This window comes from Neopsephotus bourkii, unplaced genomic scaffold (genome assembly GCF_033783945.1).
Source record: "Neopsephotus bourkii isolate Nb327-2 ecotype Australia unplaced genomic scaffold, CSIRO-AGI_Nbou_v1 NB_1616, whole genome shotgun sequence".
NCBI lineage: Eukaryota > Metazoa > Chordata > Aves > Psittaciformes > Psittacidae > Neopsephotus > Neopsephotus bourkii.
In genome coordinates, this window is record NW_026902091.1 from 416,811 (window position 1) to 431,274 (window position 14,464).

General features: G+C 43.5%; 1 protein-coding gene across 1 annotated transcript in view; it reads left to right on the top strand.

The window, feature by feature from the left end:
- The first annotated feature begins 1,860 nt into the window (after positions 1–1,860).
- The window catches only part of GAN (gigaxonin), a 31,876-nt gene continuing 19,272 nt past the window's right edge, over positions 1,861–14,464 (top strand). Inside the window, exon 1 of the mRNA XM_061372790.1 lies at positions 1,861–2,120. Coding sequence (XP_061228774.1) covers positions 1,954–2,120 — 167 coding nt within the window. The 5' untranslated portion in view covers positions 1,861–1,953. The remainder of the gene's footprint in view (positions 2,121–14,464) is intronic.

Consider the following 14,464-nt stretch of genomic DNA (forward strand, 5'->3'; position numbering starts at 1 on the left):
AAAAAAACATAGTTGAGCAAGAGAATCAGGCCATGGGTATGCATACATATAATTACTTCAAGGATGTTACAAATGGCCCTTTGGTTGGTAGAATGCTTTGGTTTGTCTTTTTTTTTTTTTTTATCAGCGTATTTCATTAAATACAACAAATAACAAAGCATAATAATTAATTTGTTCCCTTGAAGTGGATATTATCTGTTACACCTTGTCCCATTGCCCCACATAGGCAGCAGGAGGAAGCAGGAGCCCTGTTTACTAGGACGAGTTAAAAACCAGAAATACAGCTATGTTTTCCTACGTTACAAGCCATGCAGGAGGCACAGAAACAAACCAGTGTTTTTCTTTTTAAATAACCAGGCCACTCAATGACATCTTTCGCAATAATTTAAACCACTGTTCCTTTGAGTATGCAATTACCCAAGTATTAATAACAAGCAAAACACATCTTTCACCCGCAGTCAAGAGGCAGAGTGCTCTCTGGCTTTCATTACCCTCAAAGAGAGCTGAGGATGCATCCTCTGGATTTGTTGTCCTCTTCCTCATTCTACACTTGGCATCCTGCATAATTATACCCAAGCCAGAAGAAGTGACCTTCTAATATTTTTAAATGGGTACGTTATAACAAGAAGTGATGCAAAAAGTTGCTGGTGTTTCATGCAGATTAATTTTAGACCTTCCATCATATCAGGATGTGAAATGCATTGTCTGCTGTTTCTAAAACCCCTGTTCAAAGCTGCACAACAAACCCAGAGCATGGTATGCTCTCAATGACCCCTCTCCAGTCAGAAGGCGCCTGGGCAAGGGTTGAGCTGTAAACACAGGTTTAAACAGGGCTATTCACACTCCCTTTGGGCAGGACTTGGTGCAGTGCTTCAGCTGTTTCATCTGCACATGCACATGTCCCAGCTGAGATCTCCGTTCGGAGAACAAAACACCCTTGTGTCTCGCTTGGGAAGGACAACATTGCCTTTGTGAAGTCATTCATTTATTTTCCCCATGGGGACATTTCCAGATGCCTTTTATTCTTTTTCCTAGTGGATCAGTCACTTGGAGATACCATTGGATTAGATTAGGATGATTTATACAATAAAGTTTTCCACATTACAAAGATAGGCATTTTTACATCACTGAGTTAAAGAAATCCAAATAATAAACACATGTGACCCACCATAGCTTTGCTAGGTCAGGACCCCTGAAAATCTTATTCTCCCAATGGAGAAACAGAACGTGTGATGGCCTTTGGGGTATTTCGTAACTTGAGAAACTCATTTCTGCTCTTGACTGTGGGAGCAGAGGCTGCAGAGCCATTTGCTCTCCTTGTAAAAGTCAGTTTTTTAAACACTTCCACGCAGTGTAAATGGTGTCGTTACTTGAACACTGGATGCTGCTGAAGAAAGCAGCAGCAGGTGGAATCAAGTCGTCTTTTAATGTGCAATTAAGCACGTTAACTATATGGCCTAAACCCCTGTGCACCGACCTGAGTATCCTCATTTTGCCGGACGAGTCTGTTTCCAGCGGGCAGCTGGGGAAAGCGGCGCTGTCCCAACGGGTCTCACTGTATTTAATTCTCACCTTCTCAAGCTAACGCCTGTCATGTTCACCTCAGGAAGGGGGGGAAAGACATAAATAAGGCGGGTTCAGACACATTTTAAACCTGTCCGTCAGTCGATCAGGCCACGGGACGGCCTGTTAGTCAGTTGGTCTGTCTGTCTGCCGGGCAGGCCGGCGGGCCCTAGGGCCGTAGCCCGCCCGTCCCCTGCCCCCGCCATCTCGTCACCCCGCCCCGGGCATCCGAGACCGCCTCCGCCTCGCCTCGCTTCGCCTCTCCCCGCCCCGCAGAGGTAGGCCGGCGGGGCGGCGCAGGGAGATGATGTCAGCGGCGGGCTGGAAGCCATGGTGTGAGGGCAGTGATTGAGGTGGCCGGCCCGGCGAGGCACGGCTTCCCTCGGTAACATGTCTGGGCCGAGCGCCGTGTCAGACCCCCAGCACCCGGCGAGGCTGCTGCGGGCCCTCAGCTCCTTCCGCGAAGAGAGCCGCTTCTGCGACGCGCACCTGGTGCTGGAGGGGGAGGAGATCCCGGTGCAGAAGAACATCCTGGCGGCCGCCAGCCCCTACATCAGGTACGGCTCGGGGAGGAGGGCTGCAGCCGGGCCCGCGCCCTGCCCGGGCGGTGAGTCGGCGGGAGGCCGCGCTCCGGGGGGCGGCCGGTTATGTAAGGAGCAGGCTCGGCTTCGTCTGAGGGCGCAGGAGCCGGGGCAGGCCGGCGGCGGGCCGGGCGGAGCGGGCCTGAGGTGCCCGGAGTTTGCTTGAGCGCCCCGGTGGCAGCGGCGGCCCGGTCGTGTCCGCCCGGCAGAGCTCTCCCCTGGCCCGAGTGTCCCTGGAGGAGCCGCCTGCTCATTGAACTGTGGCTTCGTGCAGGTGCGAGAGGCGGCGTGTTTAACTACCGGGTAAAACCGCCCTGAACAAGTTAAATGCTGCCAAGTGCCTGGTGTAAACAACCGACCCAGCAACAAGGAACTTTGCGGGGCCGGTGCCTGTGCGCGGTGTGCCTGCTGCAAGAGCTTCCCTCGCCTGCTCCTCAGCCTCGTTTGTCTTCTCTTTGGTAGCGCTAAGCACGACAGAGCTCCGGGTGGTGGTGGGTTCTGAAGTACATCAGATTCTAAATTTAAGAGATTGCTTTTTCTCCCCATCTCCTGTTCCCTTGTGCCCTCACAGTATCCAGAACAGGACTTGGAAGCTACCAAATGTGCCAGAGCCGGGAGAGCCGGTGACTCCTGGCAAGAAGTGTGTGCAGCCAAACCAAGCCGATTGACAGTGAGCTGTATTAGCACAGTCACGGTTTCCAGGGTGGCCTGGCAAACATCTTATCCTGGCCTGTGTTTTCAGTGAAACCCAGTTAATGAAAGGTCCTGCTGCAGCTGTCAACAGCAGCTTGAACTTCTCTGTCATACTCGGTGGTTATACACCCTGACACCAAGTCAGGATATACCCACCATAAGATCTTCATAGCACATAGCTGCATGTCAGGAAGCGTGAACAAAACGTACAGGTGGTTTTTATTTTTAAGTCCCATAATTTGCAGGTAATGAAGACATTAATTTTAAGTCTGTAAAGTAGGAGAAGACCTTTTGGTATCATTTAAACACAGGATTATCATAAGTCTGTAGCAGACTTTTGGTAATGGCTGGACTTTCTTTCCAGCTGTTGCTTCCTCTGAAGTTGTCATAAGATTTGCATATTAGCTCAAGGTGGGGATGGGGAGTCTGTCTGCTACTCTCAGAATAAGATGGAGCCTACTTCAGTGTCACATTGGCATCTGCTGTTAGGGAATGCAGTATTTTGGGTGCTGCAGTACAACTTTTGACTTTCTCAAGTACAGGAATAAACTAAAAATAAATAGAATATTAAGTTGGTGACTAAATTTTACATGGGTGCTGACTGTGGACAGAGCAGCAGTTCTGTGCAGCGGTTTAAGCTAGTCAGTCTACCTACCCAGCTAGAGCTGAGTGTAAAATGAAATAAAATTCACAGAAAAGGAAGATCAGCAAGAATTTTCAAAATTCACAGAGCCTGTGTACTACCAATAACTTTTTTTTTCACTGCTTGTCTTAAGAAGTTTTGTAAACTGTAGTGAAAGACAAATGGAAGACATGAAATTGGAATGAACCATTGATCCAGTACTCTTCAAAATGCCTGAATGCTTCTTAGGTTGTTGGTCATCTTATTTTAGATGATTGTATGTTATATCTGAAATTAAGGTTCAGAAGGGTTGCTGTAGGTAAAAAAAGCCATATTCTTGGAAAACCTACTGTTCTGCTGTAACAGAAAGATGAGTTTAGAATCATAGAATCATCTAGATTGGAAAAGAGCTTTAAGTTCATCAGGTCCAACCGCTGCCCCAGGACTACCAAGACCACCACTAAACCGTATCACTGGGTGCCTCATCTACACAGTTTGTGAACCCTTCCAAGGGATGTTGATTTGCCCAGGAAGCCTGTTCCAATGCCTGAGCACTTCTCCATGAAAAAAAATTTCCTAATATCCAGTCTAAACCTATCCTGGCACAGCTTGAGGCTGTTACCTCTTGTGATATCCCTTGTAACTTGGAAAAAGAGACCCTCACCTCACTACAACCTCCTTTCAGGTAGTTGTGGAGTGCCATAACACCCCCTCTGAGCCTTCTCTTCTCCAGACTAAGCTCCTCCAGTTCCCTCAGCCATTCCTGGTAAGACTTACTCTCCAGACCCTTCACCAGCTTTGGTGCCCTTCTCTGCACCTGCTCCAGCACCTCAGTATCTTTCCTGCAGTGTTTACAGAAAGTATGCTGGGTTTTACTGTGGAAAAAGACTGCTTAATTAAAACATACTGTAAATTATTCCATGGAGAAGTACATGTTCAAAGATTTTAATCTTTAAGTACTGCATTTTGTTCATCTCTGAAAAAGGGACTGGGGAAACATGACTTAAGCGTGTGTGAGGAGTAAGAGCCCCAGACATAACTACAGTAGCAACAAAGCTTGTAGTCATTAGAGTTGTGGGTTTTTTAAACTTGGAATTGTTCAGGGTCACATCCCATGAAGAAATTTACTAACTATGTGTGAAAGTAGGTTACATGCATTAAAATATAAGTATAGTTAAGTGGGTTTTTTATTTAGTTTTTAAGCTTACTCATCTTCTCCTCAGGCTTGCAAGATGTATAGTATCAAAGATATGTTTACCTAGCTCTTGCATGGCACATTAAGAAGCAGATCTGTATTACCTGCCTTTGCAGAGCCTAATTTTTACTTGCTGCCTGTCTCTCTTCTTTTTATGGCTCCAGGATCTATCTCTTAGTCCATCTGGTCTCCACATGGGGTAGAATTGGTCAGGTAGGTTACTAGTGTTGGAGGATGATGTTTCCAGCCAAAAGTAATGTTTCAGTGGCTCTTTTTGGAGATGAATTTTATCTCCAGCCTGCTCAAATCCCATTTATTTTGAGTGTTGACCTTTAAATAAAACAGTTGGTCTAGGTTTTGATATAAAGAGTTATTGCAGGAGATGCAAGACTTTTAAGTCCTTGTATTTTAAGGGTAGATGATTCCAAGGCATGCTCTGGTACCATAGGCTGTTACAGTCTCCAACTGCCAATTGATTTTGGGTGCTTTCACTTGAAAAATTCCAGTACAAACCTCAGAAAAATCCAGTAACTAAATTCAGAAGTGAAACTTGGAAGAAACGTGAGTGGATATGTCAAATGTACTCAGCAGTGAAGCAGTGGAAGTATAAGCTGCCATGGTGTTTTCTGTATCTGGCTGTGTTGTTATGTTTTGTGGCTCTGGGCAAGTCGGTGGACGAGTTCAGAATCTGTAGGGTTTGCATGAGTGCTTAGTTTAGGGTGTGAGTAGGAAAGTAAGAAGGCATGGGCTCAGGGGGTGGTTGGGTGTGAGCAGAGTTGGTGTGTGCTGAAGGATTTGTGAAGCCTCAGAGAGAGGAGCGTTACCTGTTTTTAGTTTTGCATGGAAGCTGTTTGGCTGACTGGTTATGAGTAGGACACTTGTAAATTATACTGATGAGGCTTTCCTCTAGTTATTTGGCAACTGAATTATCCATGCACCTAAAAAATGGGAGCTTCAGCGGAGAGAGGACAGGGATGCGGAAGCACAGAAGTGTTACTGGTGTCGCGGGTCGCATCTGGCTTTCTTGTCCATAAGCTAGCTTCTGCATGTACAGAAGAAAATAAGTGCCTCTTTCATGAATACATTTTCAGTCTGTGGAAGCAGTAGGACTTTAAATTTTTGTGGTAATTTGATTCTTGAGGTCTTGCCTCAACTGCCTAATACCAACTTGCTTGTAGCTCTCCGAGTTCTGTGAGGTTTGAGGTAGTTGTGAGGTTTCCTACAGAACTGCACAATATGTGAAGTTTTATCTAATCCCTCTGCCCCTGGAGCAAATCCTGTCATTTGCAAAACAGGGAAGTCTTTCTGCGTATCTCTAACATCTTGTGGTGTGTTCCTGAGCCTGAGAACAGGAGGATTCTTCAGGAAGAAAATGCCATAGGACAGAGAGTGGTTTGACTCAAAGTGATGCTTATTGTGCGTCCCAGAGAAGTTAAGTTCGAGCCAGGTTAGCTCTTGATTTTCTCTTCTGTAGCAAATCTACCAGAAGCCTGTGCTTCTTTCTAGCAGTTTGTATCCTGGCAATTGCCCTAATGTAGATACAATTCTGTTGCCGTGATTTAATTTATTTAGTGTAAGTTATGGTGGCATAGGAGTGCTTCCACCAGAATAAACCATGCTTGCGCTAGTAAGTTTGGCGTAAGCTGTTAGCATATATCTGCGAACCTTTTATAGGATAGATTTGGTCCAAGTATTCCTGGTATCCTCAGCAGCAGCAGATGTTCTCATCCACACAGATCTGTCATTGCCTGGCATGAGTTGTTCCTGGCCAGCTGAAACTTGCAACTCTTCATACTTGCTAGCTTACAGTCTGCTTGCCTGTATCACAGGGAGCATTTGGGAACCACCTTAACAACAAGGGTATTTAAGCTCAAATTCTTAGATGCATGTAATGTCGTTACGCAGAGAATGTGGTGCAGTATTAGAAATGACAATAAGATATTTTTGTTATCTGAGCAAGTTTTGTCTTTAGTTTTCATGTGTCTGTGTGAACAGATTACAGGTGGAGGTATGTAGTCTGTACTGTTCACCAAGGCTTTTCTAGCTTATTGATGGACCAGTAACCGTAGTTTCATCTTTAGCATAATTTAGCTAAACAAAATGAAAATGTAAAATTAAGTTCACATTATTTTCCATTTACTTGTAAATAGCTGTACTACTTGTGAATGGTTTTTGGCCAGAAGTAACCTGATGGCATTTGCATATTCTCACTTGTGCTGTTCAACATTCTGACATCCCTAAAACATTCCAGGCCTTGTAAGACTCTTGCACAGCCTCAAAACTCTGCCGAAAAAGACTTCCACAGACATGTGATGGGACATGTCCCCATCATTGATCTCCTTTCCTTTCCTTTTCTCTGTATGCTGGCACTTGGAACACTTTGAGTTGCTGTGAAACCATGAGAAGGCAGTCTGCCTTATGTAAGGGTGTCTGTGAGCATCCCTAAGTGCTGGTATGAAAGGTGGGACAGAGTGTCCGTTCTGCAGCACACCAAAAAGGTGAGATTTGGCAGTTTTTGTTCACTTGTTAGACAATAAATATTCTAGAGCAAGGCAGTGTGGAAGCCAAGGCATGCCAGTTGCTTCTGGTGCTCATTTCCTGGTACTTGCTTGTTTTTTACTGACATTTATAGAGACTTTTTGTAGAGTTTTAGAACTTTTTTCTATTTGGGACTGGTACTGAAGTCACAGATACAAAGCATTGCTGAAGCTGGCAGGTATTTGCTTGTCAAGACCCTGTGCTCTCACGTTCTTCTGTGGCTGAATTGTGCTGTGCTTGTGCCAGGGCTTGTTCTGTCTTCACTGGGCATGTAGGGCAGGGCTGTGGTTACTGCTCTATCAAGAAGGGCTCTGAAGTCATGTTGTCTTCAAGGTTTCTTATAAGGAGTCTGTTTCTGACAGCCTCCTGAGGACTTCACAGGCTGTCCTGGCTGTAGGAGGTCAGAAAGAAATGGGGCCAGAATTTGCTTCAAGATTCCTAAAGCCTAGTTTTGTTTTGGATTTGTTTTTAAAATAAAAAATAAACTAAATTGTCACCTGTGATGCTTTAGTGATAACTGAGTTGTAAAGTCTCTGTAAATAGTGCCTTGTCCAGAAATTCTCTACCTGGTATAACTCAGAAGCACCTAAATGTGTGTTGTTTGCATAAGTAGTTGGGGGGCAACAGTGATAAAGGTGTGTTAAAAACTTATGGCTTAAAAAGGGATTTAAAAGTCACTATACCAGGCTTGAATGAGGAGTTGTTAATTATATTCCTGCTGCAACAAGCCCCTAAAGATGGCCTGAAGGGAGGAAGCAATAAGGCTCTTAGCTCAAAATAGTAAGAAAATACAGTTGGGCTGCTCCTACACGTCAGACAAAGGGAGAACTGGAAATCAGAGCATCTGTTTACGCAGGAGAACTTGAGATGAAATTGCTTGTCCTTTCTTTGTATCTGCAGACGTGGTTCATCTGCGTGCCTGATGTAAGAGGCGAGTTGGGGTGGAAGGAGGTGTGGCAGGATGGAGCTGCTTGGGATGTCTGGGTAATTTATACTCTGTAGGCTGCCTTTACACACCTGCATTAATTGCTCTGTTTGGCAAAACTTCTGTTATTAAAAGAACCTTTTTTTATTAATGACTTTTCTTACAAGCTTTAAAACGTATTTTGCGGCTGGAGCGAGGCTGCTCTGAAGGTGCTTCTGTGTCTGGAGAAAGATCTGGAGTTGATGAGTCTGAACTTCTTGATTTGTGTTTTGGGTTTTGTGTTTGTTTTTATTCCTTGAACCTGTTTTGTTTGCATTGGTCTCAGCTGTAGTTATAAAAGGAACTTTTTCCTCATGTGGGCTGACAAATGTGGAAAATAAGTGATGGACTTAAAGAACTTGTTTTTTCCCCTCTCTGTTCAGACCTCTTATATATTGCACAAAGCTTTCCCTCTGTGCTGGTACTGAGTACCAGCGTAACGTTACCCATACATAGGGGAGTCACCAGTCTCCTCTTCATCTGCCATATTATAGCTGTGCCACTGCTTAATATTTCCAAGAAAACTAAGAAAAAAAGTCACTGTTATGGTCTGCTCAGAATTGCTTGTTGCCTATGAAGGAAATACCTTCTTAATACCATGTAGTCAGTGGCAGTTTTATGTCCCCAGGCATGTTGGTATACATCCCCTGAACGACTTTAAGCTGCCTGGTACAGCGCATGCTATTGTTTATGGACACGGTTAGTGCTCTGAATTGCAGACTCTTCGCTCTTCCTTCTTGTGCTAGTGAAATCTCCACATTTCTGCTTCCTCTTTCCTCTTGGCTGTGTCATCACTTTCTGCGATAGTCTTACATATGTGTTTTCCAGCTCCCACTGTGCCCAGAGCTGGTGCCTCCCTCAGTTGGATTCCCAAAGAGATACAGCATTTGTTGCATCTTCCAGCTGTCCCATGGCATTACTCATGCACTTGGTAATGTCCATTCGACTTCATATTCACCAGCAGTGATGAAAATCTGACTCTAATGCTTATTTCTCCCATAGGAGAAATACTGTAAGGATAAGTGAGATATAAAACCCTGGTTAAACCATGTTTTCTCTGCAGGTTCATTGGTGTTTTCCAAATAATGATCTTAATAAGTCACAAGAATGTTTGGATTATTGTTATTAGAGACGATCTACACGGCACTGCATTTCGTAAATATATTTAATGGTAAATTTAATGGCATGGGCATGATATTGTACTTGTTCCTTCTAAAAGAGCATTTGTAGCAAGATCAAAAGTGGAGTTAATTTGAAAGAAGACATATCTTTAAGTAAGGTACAGTTAATTTCTTGGTTTAAAATTGCATTCCAGGAATATCTTCCTTTCCTTTTCTGATCAAGTCCTAGTTCCAAACTGCTACCTACTGGGTGTAATAGTGCTGTTTAGAAGAAAACTGTTTAGAAGACATGTCTTTAAGTAAGATACAGTTAATTTCTTGGTTTAAAATTGCATTCCAGGAATGTCTTTCTTTGCTTTTCTGATGAAGTCCTAGTTTCAAACTGCTACCTACTGGGTGTAACAGTGCTGTTTAGAAGAAAGCTAAATTTTCAGTTGATGTGGAATGGAAATCTCACAAATTGTCTATTTAGTGAATATACTTGAGTGTTGTGTGTAGCACAAAAATGGCATAAATATGATACAGATTTAATTCCGTAAGGAGATGCTGTGATGAGTGTTTCATGCCATGTAGTCTGCTGCCCATAGAGAAAGAGAAATTAGATAATTTTTTCCCACCTTTTAAAAACTGTCATGGTTTAACCCCAGCCAGACAGCTTTTTCACTCACTCCCCCCCTTCTTGCCCTCCCCCTATTCCCAGAGGGTCAGAGAGGAGAATCAAACAGAATGAAATTCCCACAGGTTGAGATAAGAACAGTTTAGTAACTAAGGTATAACACAAATCCCTACTGCTACCACCAATAATAGTAATGATAAAGGAAATAACAAGGGAAGAGAACACACCACCTCACCACCAGCCGACCGATAACTCCCCCCCCCAGCCCGACCAAGCACTGACCGATACTTCCTCCAACCCCGCAGTCCTTAGCCCTTCCGGGTAACTCCCAGTTACATCCTGGGCATGGTGTGCTGCGGTATGGAATACCTCTTTGGTCAGTTTGGGTCAGGTGTCCTGTCTCTGCTTCCTCCCAGCTTTCCCTCCTCCCTGGCAGAGCATGAGGCTCACAGAGTCCTTGGCCAGACCAAAACATCATTGTTTTCAGCTCTGTTCCCAGGACGAAAGTCAAAACACAGCACTGCACCAGCTACCAAGAAAGAGAAAAATGGCTGCTACTGCTAAACCCAGGACAAAAACGAAGAAAGAAAAAAAACCCAAACACCTTTCTAAGTGCAGTCTGAGGTATTTCTAATAGAGGCTGGTACATAATAGATCTGCGTTTCATGTGAGAAGAGCTGAACAGCCAAATGCTGAAACCAGGCCTACTCAGCTGCACACATAGGTGAGGCCAAGCTGTGTACGAGGTGCATGGCATGAACTGCCTGTACCCGGCAGCCAGCTCATCTGCATTGTTTGTGTTTGACTTGTTTGTGGCTCAGCTTGGTTGTTTTCAAAGTTGTCTAAAAAAAACCCAAAGTAAAATGAGATGGGAGGTTCTTACTGCTGCTGAGAGGCTGAAGGGTCCATTCTTGGGGACTGTGTTTGTCAAGTGTGTGTTCTGTCTACTTAGGGCTAACTCGCATGTTTAGGCAAGACGTGCTGGTTGAGGGTAGATTTCCAATTTAGATTGTGTCTAGGTCTGAATGAGCTAAGCGTAATCAGAGTCACTTCAGATTTTCAGGGTAAACAAAAAAACTCTGTGAAGCCCACAAGGCATTTACTGCTCTTGCTGTCCCCTCTGCTGCTGTTGCTGAAGGAATTACTTTGTTCTTTTTGGGGAGAAGCATGAAATTTTTGCCTGACTTAAACTTTCCAACAGATGAAAAAATTAAGTCATTCCTTATTGTTGTTTTTCTTACACCAAGCAAAGCAACTGTACAGGTTTTTGTGTTATTAGGTGGACTACTTCTGCTTTGAGAGCTGAAAGTGCAGTTAACAGATAATCTTAAGAAGAGAGACATACAAGAGGCATAGCTAAATCCTGAGCGCTGGCATCCTTGCAGGGCGTGGTGAAGATTGTCTTTAATGTGTGGTGCTAAAGGCCAGGGTGCGACCTCAAAGAAAACCTTCTGATTTGGTTGTAAAATATCTCTCTGGAGAATGGCAGTGGGTGGAGTGAACTGCTGCATCATGTTTTTGTGCCTGACCTGTTTAATAATGTGATTATTAAGGGTTTTTTTTGCATACAGAAAGATGAGCCTGCATGGGGGAAAATGTTGCAGGATAAAGGTAGACAAATGAAAAAACTTCACCGTTAAAATGGTCAATCGTAAATTTGACTGAGATTTCGCGTGGAAATCTTGTACTTGAAGACTCAAGCCTGCATAAGGAAGCCTAGGTCAGGAGGAGACTGCATCAAAAGTAGAGTCTTTTACATTTTCTCCTTGATGATGCAAAATCTCAAAGTACTTGCTTGTCATTTTTGGGACTGAGTCATTCCTGTGAGCATGTTTTGGGTTTGGTGCATGTCTTTGCTGGAAACATTTGTTGGAGGCATAACTTCATTTTAAATTGCTAATGCTCTCTGGAGAAGACCCAAACAGTGGTGCAGGTAAAGGATATATTACCAAACCCCAATTTTATTACTCTTTGGATTGGAAGGATGGCTTTGCTACTGTAATACTATGGTTTACTAGTGTGGCAATCTTGGCAAAGCTTGTGTAGACTAGTCCTTATGGTTAATCTGGAGCAAAATCACTAATTTGGAAAGAGCTCCTTTCCAAGTGTTTCCCTCTTGTCTCCAGCAGTTTGGTTCCTGGCACCCTCCTACAGCTGTGTAAGTAGGTCAGTAAAGAGCATTGTTTGCAGTGCGATGACGTGGGAGCGGGTAAAAGTATTGTGTTGCGAAGCATCAAAAGCGAAGTGTCTGTCTTTTGTTTCCCAGATTTTTCAGTTGTTGTTCACTCTAAATATCGTAAACCTGCTTGAGGTGAACGTGGTCTAGAGCATTCTCATGTACAAAGGCACAGTCTTTGCAGACAGATGTTTTCTTTACCTGTTTAAGTACCAATACACCAGAGCTTTAAGGATTAAAGCATTCCAAAAGTTCATAAAGGGAACAGTATAACTCACGTCACTGTTGTAGAAACACCTTTCGTCTTTTCATAACAGTTTACAAATAAGGCAAAGGTTTTAAAGGTAAAAAATACTCCCACAAGAATATGTTTTAATCAGGTGAGCAAGTGTTAATCGGTGGTGGCTGAACATTTTATTTTGATATTCATTTTGTTTGTTGTTTTGTCTAGGGTTTTGTACATTATTACTTCTCCTCCTATAAACTGTCAACTGTAAAAGGTAGGGAAAATGAGTATTCAGCCACATTAACCCTTCCTCTATGTGCTCCTTGTGCATCTTAACTATCCCACCACAGTGCTCTTGCAGGGAACTTGACTGCAAGGTTGGAAGTATGACTGTTTTTCTTCTTTTTCCCTCTTCTAAAGTTAGGGATATGGTGGAAGATCCATCTTAACTTAAACAAGAACTCTGAAATACGTCTGTTTGGGTATTTTTTTAATTAGTTGAATCTGGTTTGTGCCATTAGATATGCATTGTCACTCCTAGCAGTAGCAGTGCTCGTTCTTAAGCCCTTGCTTTCGTTTTAATGATTTACCTTGCTTATATTGTTGCTTACATAGACAGAAGAGGTATTGAATTTTTCTTCCTCATTCTACCTCATGTAGTGCCATTTGAGATGACTCATTAGGATTGTATTCCTTAAGTGATGTGGAAGAGCAGATTCTAAATTTGTCACAGGCACACAACATCAAAACACAACATAAACCCAGTTGTTCTTATACCACTTACTGAAGGTGCAGTATGTGCCAAGCAGTTCTGACCAGCTACAAGAGGATGTTGGTGTGGATGTTACACAGTTATAGAACACTATGTTACTGGAAGCAGTTTCAACTTACAATGATGATCTTCTTAATTAAAAAAATGGAAAACATTGTTTTAAAACATGGATGGAGTCAAGCTGCTGAAAATTAAATTACTTAAGAGAACAGGATGAAGAAGCTGGCTCGGTTTGTTTCCCTCAGCTCTGTATGTGTCTCGGTTCTGCTCTGCTCCTAGCGAACAGGTTTTCTGATTGGCTGTGGGAACTTTATTTGCTTCTGAATCTTGATGTTCTGCTCTTGCATCTGAATTAAGAAAGACTAAGGCAGCCTTTTCTACTGTGGTTTGGCAGCTTTGGCAGCTTAGAGCGCTTTTAAAGTGTGTCCAGAGTAGGAAGCTCTCACGTGCATGTGTTAGAAGCAGTCATGCTGCAGCTGGGTACCTCTCTGCCGCTTGGCTTACTGATTGCTACTTCTAGCCACACAACTCACAGGCTGAATGTGGGGAGGGAAGAGGATGGTGGAAAGAACACATCCTCCCTTGTGGGATATTGGCAGGTTGGAAACTATCTGCTTAAGCACATCTAGAAACTTTTTTTCTAAAGTTAAATTTAAGAGAGGACCAGGACCACTGCGAGCTGTCTGCTCTGAACTGGGAACAATGTGTTTTGAAACTTTCTTCTTCTGTCTGTTGCAAAGATGCCCAGATCCCAGTTTGTGAGCAAGGTGTGGTTGCTCGTAACAGCTGATGCTGTGTGATGCAAGAGGACGTGTGGCTCCTTGCCCTCCACTTACACACATCCTACTTTATTCTCCTCCTCCAGCTTTCTTTCCACATTGGACTCACAATTTTCTATCTTAAACTTTTCCAGCCCCAAACCTGCTTATACTAAGTTCTTGCATCATTTTACTCCTTCCCTCTTACCAACAGCAAGTAGCTGTCCTGCAGTACTTGACATGAGGGACAAAGAGTACCTTCAGCTGCTGTTTGGAAATGGTTCTAATGTCAGAAATCTGTACCGAAATAAATAACCTAGTAGTTTATTAACTAACAAATTAAAGTGATGGGATAGATGTTTACCTACTGCTTCTCAGGACAGACAAAGCTTTTTATATTTCTGCTTTGGGTTTATGTTGTGGTCTTGCATCAGTGGCTGGTTTGTTTCTTTTCAGGTTAACAACTGTTGATGCCTGAAAACGTACCCAGTAATTAGAACACCTAGCCTGATAAGACCCAAAACCTCTGAACAACACTTTCTTGTTACCAGGAGGCGCCAGCATAAAGTCCTTGCAATGGGGTGATTTAGGTTGGGTGTGTACAGGTTATGCTAAGATGGAAGGTGGTGATAAATAGCA